The 17,431-nt window shown below is 46.6% G+C and overlaps 2 protein-coding genes across 2 annotated transcripts; one reads left to right on the top strand and one right to left on the bottom strand.

Annotated features, from left to right (window-relative positions):
- Positions 1 to 7,382: 7,382 nt before the first annotated feature.
- On the bottom strand, positions 7,383 to 8,748 carry HD556DRAFT_1310350 (uncharacterized protein; the record flags this gene model as incomplete). Its single annotated transcript, XM_041300399.1, has 8 exons — positions 7,383 to 7,544; positions 7,601 to 7,807; positions 7,832 to 7,966; positions 8,072 to 8,178; positions 8,258 to 8,320; positions 8,373 to 8,399; positions 8,532 to 8,571; positions 8,746 to 8,748. 8 exons carry the CDS (start codon positions 8,746 to 8,748, stop codon positions 7,383 to 7,385), a joined length of 744 nt encoding a protein of 247 aa, XP_041157738.1.
- A 5,922-nt stretch (positions 8,749 to 14,670) lies between these two features.
- HD556DRAFT_1487907 (DUF1253-domain-containing protein) lies at positions 14,671 to 17,431 on the top strand (the record flags this gene model as incomplete). The annotated part of the gene is made up of 12 exons (XM_041308745.1): positions 14,671 to 14,929; positions 14,980 to 15,167; positions 15,228 to 15,282; positions 15,335 to 15,470; positions 15,521 to 15,958; positions 16,011 to 16,095; positions 16,150 to 16,235; positions 16,287 to 16,437; positions 16,487 to 16,558; positions 16,610 to 16,743; positions 16,797 to 16,895; positions 16,956 to 17,431. 12 exons carry the CDS (start codon positions 14,671 to 14,673, stop codon positions 17,167 to 17,169), a joined length of 1,917 nt encoding a protein of 638 aa, XP_041157737.1. The 3' UTR covers positions 17,170 to 17,431.

The raw sequence follows: 17,431 nt of genomic DNA, 5'->3' as shown, positions 1-17,431 counted from the left end.
GTGTATCGATCAACGACGACAAAAATAGAGTCGAACCCTTCGCTTTTAGGCAAATTTACTATCAAATCACAAGTGATTGATTGCCAAGGTCCCGCTGGTATTTCGTTTGGTTTAAGCGGACCGTGTGGTTGCGTTGGGTGAATCTTCGTTGCTCTGCATCTATCACAGCCATCTACGTAATCGTGGACATACTTCGTCATTGAAGGCCACCAATAATTTCTGGAAATCAATTCTAAGGTTTTGGCTCGTCCTGGGTGTCCAGCCGGTGGAGAGTCGTGAAACAACTCCAATATCTCTCGGCGGATCTCTTTATCGTTTGGAACGTAAACCAGTCCTCGGAATAACACCAATCCATCCTCAACATTCCATTCTTCAATCCCTCTGCGTAGTTGTACCGGTGCCGCTTTCAGTGTTTCTAACGCTTTAGCGACTTCAGGTTCTCGTTCTGTGCATTGCCTTATCCTTCTCAGCAATTGTTTTTCTCCTTGCACTAGAACTTGACCTCTTTTAGCAGCTTTTACGGTAAAAAACTCCGGTTTTAACAGAACGCGATCAGAATTGTCGTTTTCTACCCCCCCTCTGTGGTCTTCTCTCCGAGATAGACGGTCTGCCTTATCGTTAACTACACCAGGCTTATGTTGGAGTGTAAATTCATACTCCGCCAGGAATAAACTCCATCTGGCTTGCCTTCTTGTTAACTTTTGGCTCGTCATGAAATATTCGAGGTTTTTATGATCCGTCCAGATCTCCACATGTTGAGGCTTTCCCTGCACATAATGTCTCCACTCCTCCAACGCTCGAATGATTGCTAATAATTCTTTGTCGTGAACGTCATAATTTCGTTCTGCATCATTCATCGACTTCGAATAGTAAGCTACGGGATGCCACAAATCATCTTCCATCAGTTGAGATAGAACCGCTCCGGTTGCGTAATCGGAAGCATCGGTTTCTATTTTCATTTTTTTCTCAACATCCGGCATGACTAGAATCGGAGCTGTTGTGAACCTTGACTTCAGTTCATCAAACGCATCTTGTTGTTTCTCCGTCCAGTCCCATTTGACATCTTTCCGTAATAAGTCATTCATTGGTCTGGCAATGTCCGAGAACCCGAAGATAAATCTTCTGTAGAAGTTGGCAAAGCCCATGAATGCCTGAATATCTTTAACACATTTGGGTACAGGCCATTTCATTACTCCTTCTACTTTCACAGGGTCCATCCGAACACCACCCTTCTCCACTATCAACCCGAGGAACTCGACTTCCGACTGTTCGAAGCTACACTTTTCTGGCTTCAGATACAAATCGTTTTCTTTTAGTCGCTTCAGTACCTCACGTACAACCCTCCGGTGTTGCTCTTTATCGCCATTCGTGAATACGAGAATATCATCGATATAGACAACTACGGTCTTTCCATCAATTAGATCTCTGAATATCTCATTCATCATCATTTGAAACGTGGCAGGGGAGTTTGTTAATCCGAAGTACATTACGGTTGGTTCGTGGTGACCAAACGGCGTTTTGAAGGCCGCCTTCCATTCGTCTCCTTCTTTCATGCGAATATTATTGTACCCCCATCGTACATCCATCTTAGAGTACATCGTGGCACCGGTTAAAGCATCAATCAAGTCTTGAGATCTCGGTAGCGGGTACGCATTTTTAACCGTCTTCTCATTGAGCTTTCTATAGTCCATCACCGGTCTTAACTTGCCATCTTTTTTGGCCACAAAGAAGAAAGGTGCTGCCACTGGGGATTGTGATTCTCTAATTCGTCCCAGTGCGGTTTCAGCTTTCAACCAATCCTTCAAGGTGTCCATCTCTTTTGGTGACAAAGGGTAGGGTTTCGCATTCGGCGGAAGATCGCCGTCATCTTTAAGATCTATCGCATGATCCCATTTCTTTCTTTCGGGAAAGCGCTTAGATTCTTCTTCTGAGAAAACTCCCAGGTAATCGTGAAGCCAATCAGGAACCATCTCTTCCACCGATTTCTTCACCTTCGTTGCTTCTTCTGCAACCTTCTGTTCCGTGGCAACCGAGGCTTTATATTTGATCCATTCTCCAGGATACTCTTCATCTTCTATTTCCTCGACCGTTGCCCTTTTCATCGCCATGTCTTCTTCGTCATCCTCTTCTGTGGGAATCAGATCTGGCACTTCTTCTGTCTTTTTTTGTTCTTTTCTTTTTTCTTTATTTTTTTGTCTTTGTTCTTTTTTTGTAATACATTTAACCGGGCATCGAGAAAGTGCAAATTGTCCAGCATTCCAGTCTATTTCCGGGTTATGATATCTTAGCCAATCTATGCCGATAATAACATCATCGTTTCCTAGGTCCGTAACCATGAAGGCTGCTTCATCCTCAACATGATCACCGATCTTTAGACCTAGTTCTGCGAAATGTGTCATTGATCCCGCGGCATTTAGCGAGCCATCAATATTTTTAACCGGAATAGGTCTTAATAATTTACGACACCGGACCTCGTTCTTTTTCACAAACTTTTCACTTATAAATAGTGTTGATGCTCCACAGTCCACTAACGCTTTCACGTCTGCTTGTCGGTTCTTTCCTTTCAACGTAATCGGAATATAAAAATGCTCAGATTTGGATTTAATATATACTTCTGATACATCCGAAAACGTAGATAGAATGGAGAAACGATTGTTCGGGTCTAAGTTCGCAGACTTTGACTTTGACCCTTCTAAAAACCCTTGCCTTCTTTGCTAGCAGTCCAGTCTTTGAACCACTGCGGCATTGAGTTCTCTTCCTTTGGCACTGTAGTAGCCTTCACCTGCGCTTTTGGCGCGACTGCATCTTTGCAGTTTCTAGCCATATGGCCTTCTCCTCCACAGCGATAGCATTTGAAAGATCCAGTCTTTCCTTGGGGCTTGGGAGCCCACTTCTGCTTTCCGGAGTCGACGTCCATGGCATCACTTTCCTTACTTGGACCTGCTTTGGACTCATGGTTCCTGGGACCTCCTTGTTTCGGGGTCCACCACGTAGTCTTCTTTTTGTCCGCGTCTAGCTCTTCGAAATTGCGTCCAATTTGGATCGCGTGTTCCACCAGTTTCTTCATGGTGTCTTTGTCCTTGTAAGGGACATGTGCGAGCTGTATTTTGACGCGGTCTTGAAGTCCATTTCTGAACTTCTGTCGCTGGTCGTAGTCGGAGAATGAAGTGTGTGCAGCCTTTTGTCTGAAAGCGGCTGTGTACTCTGGGACTGACGATGATCCTTGTTTCAGAGAATCTAAGTCTCTGATCGCCTTCCCTTCTTGATCTTCTTGCTTCCACATAGCAGAGAAGTCTTCATCGAGTTTTTCCATGGTAAGTTTTCCTTGGGCATGTTCCTCAATGTATTTTTGCGCCCATTTTCCAGCTGTTCCTTTCATGAACGATAACATGACCGAGATTCTTTGCTTTTCGGTGATGTTCGGCCATTGTGTTTGGTACAGGCAGATTTGAGCAACCCAGGTTTGTGCGTCTATGGAGTCCTTCTCTCCAGTGAAGTCTGTAGGTTTGGCGAATTTAATGTTTGGGGTTGAGGGTGCCATCATCGCAGCCCCCGCTGTTCCGAATGATGGTTGCGAAGCAGCTCTCCTGACCGATTCATCCTCCTGTGCTTTCAAGCGTAATTCCAGGTCTCCATTTTTAGTGGCTAGTTCCTGGTTCTTTTGCTCTAGCTCTGCTATTTTCTGCAGAAGGATGCTACTGGTAGCGGAGATTTGGTCCTGTACGTATTGCAGGAACCATTGCTCCTGAGTTTGCGCCGGTTGCGTTTGTTGTGGTTGAGAAGACATAGTACCAGTTGTGTTCTGGAACCCGATTTACTGATGTCTTTGAAGAGCTGCTCGTAAGGGCTCTTCCGAAAAGGAATGATGGTGAGAAAAGGAAAAGTTATGTAACGGAAAACTGAGCGGTCCCCGATATCTGATCGGATCTACCACTGGCTCAGGGTCAAGGGGTTCTGGTAAAATCCCACACTGACGCTTCCCTAATACTAACTAAGAAAAGATACGTAAACTATACTCGATCGAGTGGGAAAAACTAGGGACAATGCAATCTCCGTTTTGAGGGTACAAGCCTAGGACAAGTTATCACTCTTCCAGCCGAAGCTTACAAGTGCGAGTCTCACTAGGGTATGTCTCTAAATCCTCGTAGGTCGAAAGCACGGTTTGTCGTCTAGACAGTTCCGCTATTGACTCGAAACGAATGCCTACGTGCGTGATGAAAAAGGATAGGTAAAAGGAAACTATAGTAACATTGAGCAGGCAGGGTTTTGGGCCAGCACTCAAAGTTGTAGCGAGACGCCTAATGTCGTCAACACCTCCGTATACTGGCGGCTGCAATGTAAGGCAGGGCCTGGTATAGGACTACTAACTAATAAAGCGGATAGGTATGAAATGCGCTCAAATGAGCAAAAAGTGATGAATGGGTCTCGGTTGTTTAGACCAGGCAAAGAGTAAATGGCTTTGTTTGAATGACAATATGAAAAGACTTTCAATATGGCCAAGCAAAGAAAGAGATGTGCGAGAGTGTAACGCGGGAGTCAGAGTCTCCTATAGTTCAAACCTAATGTCACAACCCAATAACGAATTAACGCTGGGCAGAGACTAGGACTCAAACAACAAGATAATCACAAAGAGGATAAGGCAGCAGGTACGTCTCGGATTGCTCACTAGGAGATACAAGAGGTTTGAACTAAAGAACTACTGACTACAAGACACTACCTATATACACATATTTGTAACTGAGATCGAAACTGAGTCTGAACTAACTACCAATCAAATAATAAGATGATATCGTACGATTCTATATATAACTATGATGTCATGACACGTGCCGCAGCAACCGTAAGGTTCTGGAACATTCTGTCAGGGTCGTTTGGAATAAAGTTTAGTCCAGCATACTCCGATAAATCACGTGACTCGTTCATAGGTTCTTTAGGTAACTCTACAATAGACGCTGTTGTTGGGACATCTTCAACTATAAATACTTTCTTAGTAACAGGCGCTGTGACTGGGCGCTTAAAGGACTTAGAATTTAGGAACGTATAATGGTTTGTATTTGGAACTCGTGACACTGGTGAGCTCATATTGTGATTATTGTTCCTTTTACCACTGATGGGTCGGACATGATAGCTCTGTTGCTGCTTCTTCCTTCTGGCTCACTATCGATATCTCTTCAATACGCTCAATGGTATGTCAATTTTTCACTTGCCTATGTATGCTACCACAATTTATCATTTTAATAGGACCAATTTTTGTCCACTGACTTTATTTATGGGTTTAGTCAGATTTTGCAGGTCGTGCAGACTTGTGTGCTGGGACCACGCCTGATCCTTGGCGTTCGAGAATACCACACTAAGCTCATTGCTGATGCTGACGCAGCGACTGGTATGACCTCAATTGCCTTTCAGGAGCATGTGCATATATCGACTGGCAGTGGTGTGTGAAGTTAACGGTCGTTTAGTGCTCTGCAAGGAGCTGGAACATTTGTTTTTATTTATTCCCACTTTCATGAAGGTATTGATCGAAGTTATTCGGTGTCCCGAAGCAGATTTCAAGGATACATACAAAGCATTCGTCGTATTATTTAATCAAGTGATTTGCTCTACGTGCTGACAATGTTTAAATCAATGTCCTCAATATCTCTATACAAGGACTCGCCTTCGGTCGGCTGCCAGCCCTCATTAATCATTCTGTGTTCATGGAGTTACGAAGGCATAGGTGCCATTCAATGTATTTACAGTAGCAAGTCAGGAAATACAATATTTGCGCAGTCTTGTTCTTCGTTCGCCTCTGAAAATAAGCACAATGTTTCTTACTCTCGATAATGCTCCTTCATCGTCAATGATAGGACCAATAGTGGTCCGTGCATCCAATAGCTAGATGCTGTCTTCCGCAGACACAGTATTCGCACCAAATGTGAACACGTTGATTCGAACATCCCAGTTCTGGAGTCGCGATGAAAGTGTGTATGGCCACACTCTCAAATGCAAGAATCTCCATCATGATGCCAGAATGTCAGGGAAAAGAAGTGTCTTGCCATATCTAGCAAAAAATGAGGCGGGCTTGGTCTTGGTAGTAGAAATGAATCCCTCCACAACTCTCGCTGAATCGCTACCTCCATATTGCAGTGCGACGCAGTTGTAGATAACAGGCTCCACTCTGTGATCGAATATCACCGTCCGTCTTCATTTCCTTGTGAATTGACTCACTGGCAGAACTGTACTCGCCAAGCAACTAGGGTCAGACTCAAGGCCGAACGACGGTCACTATTGGCCACGTTTTCTCGAAAGGAAGAGCAGACATGAAAGTAAGGTTCATCACTGGTAGATAACAGAGACGCAGGAAAACACACCTTCTGAACTTTATAGCTGCTTGACGAATTCTGCTTTCATCTCGGCCCATACGGATAGTAAGTAAACCAAGCCTTAAGAGGGATACCAAGGATGATGAAGATGTCGAGCTCACCGGCAACGAGCGCGACCGGTGTGTTGGAACAGAAGCTAATGACTTCCGAGTCCCTGCAACCTGAAAGTGACTAGTGAAGCACGGCATGTACGGTACTCAATCTCATAATGCTGTTCGGCCTGATGATCAGACGCGATAATCAGTTGCATAACATCTAGGTTCAAGAAATGATGAGTTATCCTTCTGTGACTTCTGTGAGACCATGAGGCAGTGGTTTTCGTTACAACGAAGGAACACATTTTCTGATTATCAGATAAGCAAGAATCAAAAAGTACACCCTGAGCGCGTCGTAGTCACATGATTGATTGTGTGATCATGTTTTTTTACGATCAAGTATCATCACAAAAATTGCTCAGCCTAGACACTACCATACATAGGTATATCTGCGGTGTCAACACTGTCAACAATGTCAGGGTTAGGGTCTAGTATGTCTGAGCAGACTTGGAACCTGAAATGTCCAATGGATGGAGCGTGTATGACGTGTTCCAGGCAAATAGATTATTATCTCAATTAGATTATTCAGACATTGTAAATCACACAGAGATATTCAGTTTAAGTCAGATATTGATTGTCATCATGAGAGTACAAAGTATTGTAAGGCGCTACAATGTAAGGAACCTGCTGCGCTAGCAGGAATCGGATATCGCTGAATGAGAGAATACTGAGATAGCATCAAAAACAATGTAACGAGAGCACAACACCGAAAGTCCCAGTGCAAGAATATGAGTGCAACAAGGCCAAGTCCAATTTGGAAATAGAGTGATTTGAGAAGCGGTCACCAAGCCTCTCCAAAGTGGTTGCCGAGTGCTACCCTCTTCTATGTTAAGGTTGAGCGCGGCAAACTTCACATGCATACATTGGGCCCGTTTGAGAGGTTATGGTGGTCAGAAAGATAAAAGAATAAGATGAAAACATGCGTCTATGTGCTGGGACGATGTTGAGCGCCGTCGCTATGAGGACTGTGGTTGGTACCAGGGGATATGCAGCAGAGGAATAGCACAATACGAATCCACCATTTGGAGTTGTCAATGTGTTTTGCTTTGTCGCTAGCTTGTTCTGGCTGCCGAGCAACATATAGTGCCTGTACTTAAAACTTGGATACCAGCCATTGAGAACATAGCCTCCAAACAGACGTACCTTCTTGTCATCTAGTGCAGGAACTTTGACAACAGGAGGACTGGGGCGAGAGAAAGTACTAGGCCCTGTGTGTTGCTGGAGTTCGACATGTTCATCGGCATTTGGTTGGGAACCAATGTAGATCAGTAGATCAACCATTGTCGCGCGAGTGTCTTCGCTAAAGTAGATGTACGAACTTACAAGGAGTGTCGTTGGTCTAATACCACACTGAATTATGAACCAGATACTCACCAGAGCGGCGACTCGATTTCGATGTACTCCTTGTTCAAGGGGGCAACAGGCGATGATGTAAGGTATGTAACAAGAATGTCTAAAGCCTGCGATCTCGTCCTTCTCAGGAAACTCGACGGTTTCCTTCGTGATTTTCTTGATGGGAGAACAGTTGGCACTAGTGGTCTCTAAGAAAAGTCATTTCCAACCGCTCGGGCGGGGGCCATGGTTTTGACCATGTGAAATGATACTAGGTTCAACCTTGTCCTGCACTACAGCCAATAGAGACTTTGTTCCGGTAGAAAGCTTTCCGGTAACGATCAAGGACAGATTATGTGGAACATAGTAAGTGGCGTGATAATCCCTGACTAAGATCAGAAGAACATTAGTGAAGGATGGACGCCAAGAGGGATTGATTCACTTTGCTCGACAGAGAGTCGCTCTCACTGTCACCATCACTCCCATCCTCATCAGCTTCGACCTCCAACATCCGTTTCTCAACTTGGAAGACTGAAAAATGAAAATCAGAATAACTTGTAGCCCATAAGCCAATATCACACACCATTTGGGAGCAGGATATTCAGTGGCACTGTCAATATCGGGTAAACACATGCACCTACCAAAGACTCCCTGCCATCATTGTAGTTGCATAATAAGTAGGACTAGGTAGAAACTCAACACGAACGGTGGAAAAGAGTGGAAGCAATGCGCATATACTCACCTTCAGGCAAAATTAGAAATGTAGCTGCACTCCGTGTGAGCTATTCGCTTGTATGGATGTTCATGTCAAGAACTACAAATGGGAGCTACAGGGGGGATGGTAGTAGTGGGTGGAGAAGATTAGAGGCATGATCGGAGACAGCTCAAAAGTTCAGCTTGTTGGGGGTCCAACACAACCCCAACAGTTTGCGCTTTGGCAAAGTGCCAAAGAGTACCATGTTAAGTCTAGACACAGTAAACACCTCAGTCTCGATGGAACAGACTGAGATTAAGTACCTAGACACAGTAAACACTAGTACAGATATGTGTTAGTGTCTAGTTACTGTGGCGAGATAATAAAATGAACGTACCCTCAGTCTCGATGGAACAGACTGAGGGGAAAGACGATACAAAGACAAACAATAATATATGGTTCGGTTTGGAATCCTATCAATTGCACTCCGTGTCGCGTCGTCACGTGCACTCGTGCACCAATACTCCTCCTCAACGCGACAAGCACTCCTCCTCGAATGAATCACCGTAGGCCCAAACAATTGCGGAGACGCTCATAATCTTTCCTTGGTAGAGCTTTAGTGAATATCTCTGCGATGTTATCTTTGGAGTGGACGTAGTGCAATTTGAGCTGGCGACATGATATGTGTTCCCGGATAGAATGATGTGCCAAGTCGATGTGTTTGACACGAGCGTGGAAAGAGGAGTCCTCGGTGAGGACAATCGCGCCATTGTTGTCGCACATCAGCGGGGACGCAGTTGCCTGTGGGAATTCGATTTCATTGAGCAGCATGCGTAACCAGGCTATTTCTTTGCCTGCCTCCGATGCTGCAACATATTCAGCCTCGCAGGTTGACAATGCGACTGTCTTTTGCTGATGTGCACTCCAGGTAACAAAGCCACTGCCAAGGGAACAACAGTAACCACTGACAGAACGGCGTGTGTCAATGCAGCTGCCGAGATCGCTGTCGGTGTATGCAATGAGGCGAGCAGTGTGTTCACCGCCAAGGACAAGACAGAAGTTGCGGGTCCCCTTGAGATAACGGACAACGCATTTTGCAGCCTCCCAATGAACTCGGCCATAGGAGTCGAGGAATTTGCATAGTTGTTGGACTGCATAGGAGATATCTGGGCGAGTACCAATAGCCAGGTACATGAGAGATCCAACTAGGGAACGATAAGGCGTACATTGCATGAGTTCGCGTTCAGTGTCATTGCGAGGGGAATGGTCTCGGCGGGATAGGTGGAGGCCTGGTTCCATAGGAACAGAGACGGGCACCGCATCCTTGAGGCCAAACTGGGAGACAATACGATCAATGAGAGCGGTCTGAGATAGAGAAATTGTGCGAAGGACTCGGTCACGAGCGATGCCGATACCTAGACAGAAGTGGGCGTCTCCGAGTTCAGAGACTTGCCACTTGGTCTTGATTTGAGTCTTAAAATCTGAGATAACACCCTTTGAGCTGCCTACGGTGAAGAAGTCATCAACATGAACGGCGACGAGGAGTATGCCGGCGCTATTACGACGGTAGTAGATGCAGTGCTCGCTTTTAAGTCGGACAAAACCCCAAGCGAGCATAGCCTCATTAAGAGTGCGATTCCAGATGAGACCGCCTTGTTTCATCCAATATAGTCCTTTCTGTAGCTCCCAGACGTGGTTCTCGTATCCCGGTTCCACGAAACCCTCGGGTTGTTCCATGTAGCAGACCTCATCGGAGTCTAGAAGACCGTAGAGAAAGGCCGTCTTGATGTCAAGTTGCTCGATTTCCCAATCGAGGGCAGCGCCAATGTGCGCTAAGATCCGGAAAGACTCCAGGTGGGCTGTAGGTGCAGGCGTCTTCGTATAATCTTGTCCCCAGACTGCGGAATAGCCACGGCACACATAGCGTGCTTTAAAACGCACAGGATCCCCATTTTGGTCACGTTTGAGCTTGAAAACGGGGCGACCTTTCATGATCTTTCGGCCGGTGGGTACTGTAGAATGGGGTACGAGCTTGTAGACACCTAGATCGCGCAGGGAGTCAAACTCAGCACGCATCGCCTGAGTTCATTCGGTTGTGTGTGCAGAGTTTATTGCCTCAGTGTAAGTGACAGGATCAGAAGGATGTTCGTTGTCGAAGTCATCTGGGATGGCTGCAAAGGCCTCAGTCAGATGAGCCAACTCAGCTTCCAGGTCGGCAATGTCCTCATGAGCAAGCGCCGCCAGTGCAGATTCATCAGATTCATGCACTGTTGGTAGGGTACGAAGTCGATCAGCAGAGGCCAATGAGGACAGAGCATTGCGTTGAGTCGCATTAGTGTAAGGAATACCTTCTGCTGCGCAACGGCGCTCAGACAGCACGGGTGTTCGAGTGGACCGACGAGGTAAGTCAGTAGCAGGGGGATTGGGGGCTGGTCCTGGGTTAGGTGGGAGGATAGGTGACGCAGCAGAGGGAAGGATCTCCTCATCTGGGGTGTCAGTGACAGAGGCGTGTTGCGAAAGAGCAAGCGGGACAGAAGCATTCTCGATAGTTACACCAGGGTGGAGTGGGGTATCAGCAGAATTGTGCGATTCAATAAATGATACATGATAAGAGACGAATACTTTGCGGGATTCCCGATGATAACAACGATAAGCCTTGGAGTTGAGGGAATAGCCGATAAGCACGCATTCAACTGATCGTTCATAGACCTTCGGATTGTGTCGGTTCTGTATCAGAACAAAAGCACGGCAGCCGATTTCACGGAGATGGGTAAGGTCTGGTTTCTGATCGTACCATCGTTCGTAGGGGGTGTGGCCAGCTTGGGAGGAGACCGGGGTGCGATTAGACAGGTAACAAGCAGTTAAAACAAACTCGTCCCATCGATTCACAGGGACTCCACTAGCGATACACATGGCACGTGCTTTACCCATTAAGGTGTGATGCAAACATTCAACTCTACCATTTTGCGCCGAGGTATATGGCGCTGTGAACTGATGTTGAGTACCACGCGAGAGGAGCCACTCTCGCATGGCCTCAGACTTGAGCTCGCCATTGTCTGATCGGTATATACCGACCTTCAGGTTGGTTTCGAGCTCACGAGCCTTCTCCCAAGCATGAAGTGCAGGGAAGGCGTCAGATTTAGCCGAAAGAGGGATTGACCATGCGTAGGACGAAAAATCATCAATGATGTCCATCATGTACTTATTGCCTGCTGCTGATACAGTGTCCGGATGCTCCATGAGATCCACATGTACAACTCCTAACCTTCTAGTAGCCTTTTCCCCAACGCGAACTTTTGGAACACTAGACTTGGTCTGCTTTCCAAGAATGCAAGCATCACAAATGGGAGGTTCGGTAGAAAGGGTAATAGGCATACCGGTGGCGTTACCAGAGCGCGTGAGGTCATAGACAGCATGGTAGTTTGCGTGACCAAGACGGTGGTGCCAGGATTGTAGGGTGGGGAGGCGCTGCGCCAGGAAGGCGTGATCTGCAGAGAGCTGCCCACCAGATAGGGCATATAGGCGACGGGATGTGAGGGTACTGGAGAGCATGCGTGTGCCACTGCGGGCCTGGACCCAACAGCTGGTAGCATCAAAAGAGGCGACACAGTGGTGTGCGCTGCAAAGACTCGACACGGAGATGAGTCGTATGGTAGCAGCTGGGATAAAAAGGACGTGGTCGAGCGTGAGATGGATCCCTTTAGCTACAACGAGTCGGAGTGTGCCAACGCCGATGGCTTGAATGGAGGACCCCCCAACGCCACTGACGGTGCGGGGGGGAATAGGACGCAGACTAAAGAAATCGGATTCGGCATTGCTGATATGAACAGAAGCTCCACTGTCGAGGAAGAAAGGGACGATAGAGGGATCCACGATCGTGCGCTGGCGTTGGTTGGGCGCCTTGTAGGTAATGCCCGCAAAGTCGACTGGTTGGCTGTGCTGACGCCAGTCGATGCTAGTCTGCAAAGTGTCTAGTGCGGAGTAAAGCGCCGTGAATTCATCATCGTCCACTTCAGAGACCTCACGGATGAAGGCAGGGGTGAGAGTATCATAGGCGAGTCCAGCAAATTCACGTGACACTGTGTCAGTGGGAGCAGGAGGTGACGAAGCAGAGGTAGCAGAAGGGGAGGCGATATAGATGGCTTCATGAGTCTCACCATCAAGGATGTATGCGCGCCCCCCAATGTCATAACGTACACCACCTGGATTACCCGTAGACGCGGGCTTGGTGGCGGGCTTCGCAGTAGCTCCTCCTTTGCTAGTATTGGCTCCCCGGGCAGCGCGTTTTCGAGCAAGTACCTCTTCTCGTTTCCCTTCCATGCTGCCACCTTTGGCGAAACAGTCTTTGGCGAGATGCCCCCAACTGTTGCAATTGGTGCAGCAGAAGGAATGTCCTTGACGCCCGCATTCTGTGCAGGTCTTGGACCGCCCACCAGAGGTATTTCCACTGCCCTTACCATTAGCAAGTAATGCGACATCCCCCCCTTTGCTCCTCTCGGTGTCGAGGAGTTGTTGCTCGACATCCAGATGGGCGCGGATATTGGAAGGGCCGTAAGCGCTAACAGTGGCGCTCGTGGAAGTACTGGTGGACAGAGCATCGGCGATATGATTCCAAACATGTGGGAGGTCATCTGTCATAGCGTTAAGCATCATTATGGTGATGAAGTCCTCCTCCTTAGGTATCCCGATGGCATAGATACGCCTGACCAGTTCACTGAGTTGGGTGCTGGTAGTAGAGAGGCGTTCGGAACGACGGTATCGGATCGCTAAAGCTTGTTGTATGAGGAGGATTTGGGCGATAGGGCCAACCTTCTCATGACGGGACTTCAGCGCATTCCAGGCTAAATACGCATTAGTGAAAGGGCAAAGGAATTCTTGTTCCTCAGAACTGGAACGTGTGCATAATGCTGCGATGATACAAAGGTTGTTGAGGTCCCAGTGGGACGTGTGCGTAACGCTGCGATGATACAAAGGTTGTTGAGGTCCCAGTGGGATGCGCTCGCTGGATCGGCAGATGGGTCGGGACGCATGATGAGCCCGAGGATATATCCACCTCCGTGTTTCAAAAGGAGGTAATTCTGCATTTTGTCGGACCAGATCCCCCAGTTATTCGTTCCGCGGTCTAATACCTCGATCTTTTCCAGATTAGTCTGACTAAGAGTTATAGCCGTGACAGCAGGCATGACCGGGGTAGGGGCGGGTGCCAACATCGACGAGGTTGCGTTTGTATTACTTTTGGTACGAGTATGCACAGGCATTGAGATTGACGAAGTTGGGGAGAAAGCGTGATAATGGGAGAAATCCTCACAGACCCCCTAGATCTAAGATATATAAGCGTATGATTTGAAATAATGTGTTTGATGCTTCTCGCTCGAAACGGAAACAACGAGACAGTTCAATAACTTAGATCGAAGTTTGCGCGAAGCGCTGCACGCCCGAGGTGTTATAACCTGGTACGTTAGTTCCTGGGTGATCTGTTGGTCTAGCTGGTTCTGCCACTCGTTCACGAGTGAGCAGGGCTCATAACCTGTTAAGTCTAGACACAGTAAACACCTCAGTCTCGATGGAACAGACTGAGATTAAGTACCTAGACACAGTAAACACTAGTACAGATATGTGTTAGTGTCTAGTTACTGTGGCGAGATAATAAAATGAACGTACCCTCAGTCTCGATGGAACAGACTGAGGGGAAAGACGATACAAAGACAAACGATAATATATGGTTCGGTTTGGAATCCTATCAATTGCACTCCGCGTCGCGTCGTCACGTGCACTCGTGCACCAATATACCAAACAAAGGACTTGGAAGAAAACTGAGTGCGTGTAGATCGAGGAAGGATATGGCGCGCTTTGATTATTTAGCATGCTTCTCAATCGAACGGCCAGCGCATCAAATTTTCATTTTCATTTTCTGTTGCGCAAAGAACAGTATCTATACGATATTATGTAGTGTCTAGGATGTGTCATATAGATACAAGAAGTATCTACTTAATGTCATTACGATAGTATCACGAGGTGGGAGGTATCATTCTGAGCATTCAAATGTCGCGTCGGGGTGTTGATGACATCGCACGGACTTGTTTGGTCATATGTTCAGCCACCCTGCCGTCCATATCGGGTAATCTCTCAGTTGTGCAATTTTTGTGATGATCTTGACGAGCGTCCACTTTCAAAATTACAGTATACCATGGACCTCGGCGAGAACGTCAACACTCCCACGACTCGTCTCCTGACGCTACTAAATGTGTCTGCTTTAAAAAGCAGAAAAAGAACACGGGATGAGGATTCCCCAGCACCCGAGAAGTTAAACAAACGAAAGACGGTTAAGCTGGTAGAAGATGTTACCTCGGACCCAGGCCCCTCGATGTTATGCGACAGAACTAACAACGCCACAGATGACGAGGTCTTGGGAGGTAACGAAGAAAATGACGATGTAGATCCACAAGGTACATCACTAGTGTGGTTTAAAGAAATATACTCAAAGGTACTCCGTCAGATATTACTTCGGCATACGAACAACATTACGGACCAAATACGGAGCTTGTATCAGATGCATCAAGAAGCTCTGTGGATCAACGACGCTGGACGTCTTCGAGGGAGAAAGTTGGCAAATTAACAACTGTGTTTAGTTTACGAAATGAAGATAACACCCCTCCATCGAAAAAACTGGCCAAAAAAACAGCAGTATGTTGCACCCTGTAGTATATCATCGTGTTGTTGGACTATTCATGGAATGATTACCAGATATCAGAGCGTTTGAGGGGCCCATTTCAGGCGCGACAATCGAAGCAGTCGTCAGGTATGCTCAGCGGTGTACCGCATGTCATGATATTGATATATGTACAATTCAGATCAAAAGCAGATACAAGATAATCTACTCTCGATCTTGTCCGCCCACCTTGATCTATATAATCCTGCGCTTTCTCTGGAGGATCACCGAAGTGTACAAGATGTCGTTGCATTGCACGCGCTGGACCACGTCACAAAGTTTGTTGCTTCCCATCTCTAGACTCAGCCGTGTTAATAGAAAAACACAGAAAGCGAAGACGAGTTTTGAAAAACAATGAACGTCTCGCACATGCGAAAGCAGCTTCAGTCTCTCCTCCAGAGGACGTTCAAGATCAAGGTTTTACTCGACCCTCCGTACTCGTTCTTCTCCCGTTTCGTTCGTCGGCACTCGCCTGGCTCGATGCATTAACCACACACACGCCCTCTCCGGCATATCAAATCGAAAACCACTCTCGCTTCCTATCTGAGTATGCTCTTCCACCCGATGCAGTCGATAAGCTGGCAGTTGCAGAACCTGGGACATACCCTCGAGACCATGTTGAAACGTTCAAGGGCAATGTCGATGATAATTTCAGACTTGGAATTAAACTCACAAGGAAAAGTGTCAAATTATTTGCCGATTTTTATGGTTGTGATATCATTTTTGCAAGTCCGCTCGGGTTGAGGATGTCAATCGAGAAAGAAAAGTGCGTTTATTGTGCGAACCCAATACAACGGTCAATTGTAACTTCTCTTCAGAAGCGCAGATTTTTTGTCATCAATCGAAATATTAGTGATAGACCAAATGAATGCACTGACAATGCAAAATTGGGAGCATGTCCAGGTGCGCTCGTGTCATTCTTCATGTTAATATTCTTTCTGATTATGTGCATGTCAGTATGTCCTTTCAAACATGAACAACCTGCCAAAAGATTCCCATGACGCCGACTTCTCGCGTATCAAGCCATGGTATTTAGACGGCCAGTGGGTTTCTTCTTGACAATCCATTGTGCACAATGACTTAGTCTCCGCGAGTTCGGCATACCTTCGACAGTCCATCCTCTTGTCACCGTTCGAGATGCCAGAATTGAGAGCGTTGTTTAACACCACGCTCAAAAATGCTGCAGGGAAGGTCAGAGTCGAAAAAATATGGCCTGCCATACAGGTTCCGGAGTCTATCGACCAAGTGAGTGCCTTCTTAATTGCCTCATGAATTCAGCCTTAACAATGCAAAGATGTTTGTTCCTTTCGACTGTGCGAACCCCAAGGACGAACCCGAAAAGAGATTTGCGTATTTCACCACTCAAGTAAGTTCTGCGACTCCAACCTTGACTTCTCTTATCTTACATCATGTTAAGCTACTACCAAAATTACTCAAATCCGCGGTACAGAGTGCCAACACAGTGATTTTCATACCTTCCTCATTCGATTTCATACGCGTGCACAACCACTTCCGGAAGCAGTCTTCCCTGAGCTTCACTGTACTCTCTGAGTGAGTTCCGCATAAACAAACAAAACCCGAGGACGTCAACTAACTACATGTAGATACTCTACCAACCAAGACATCTCTCGAGCACGAGAAACTTTTTTCTCTGGTAAAAAGGCATTTTTACTCGTTAGCGAGCGGTTCCATTTTTACCGCAGGTATGTCATTCAAGCATATATGTAAAGTTATGGTTTACACAGCGATTCCTGTATCTGCAGATACAAGATCAGAGGCATCCGCAATCTCATTTTCTATGGCCCTCCAGAACACCCTCAGTTCTTCTCCGAGTTCCTGTCTTTCCCATTCCTCGATGATGGGGTGGAGGCTTCTGATGTAATGTCAAAGGTGATTTATTCCAAGTATGATAAGTTCAGGTTGGAAAGAATTGTTGGGACAAAAGGCGTGAAAGGTCTTGTGGAAGGTCTCCTGTAGTTTCGGAGCGATACCGCCTCACCGCACTACTGCAGGCGTGGGTCTTTACATAATGTTTGAAGACTGCCACTCTGAAGTGTAAGATACACCGAGGCGTTCGTTCTTTTCGTGTCATCCTTACTTACGATTGATATCACTCGTTATTAGCCATTCTCTTTTCTAACGATCGATACTAGTCTAAGTGTTGTAGGCAATTGGTAGAAAACGAACGTTTGAGTTCGCAACTCACATGCAGCTGCTATGGCCAGTCAACCGAGGAACA

The sequence above is a fragment of the Suillus plorans genome (assembly GCF_016647745.1).
Source record: "Suillus plorans strain S12 chromosome Unknown HD556scaffold_47, whole genome shotgun sequence".
Classification (NCBI taxonomy): Eukaryota; Fungi; Basidiomycota; class Agaricomycetes; order Boletales; family Suillaceae; genus Suillus; species Suillus plorans.
Note: the sequence above shows the minus strand (reverse complement) of the source record. Positions and strands in the feature narration are given on the sequence as shown.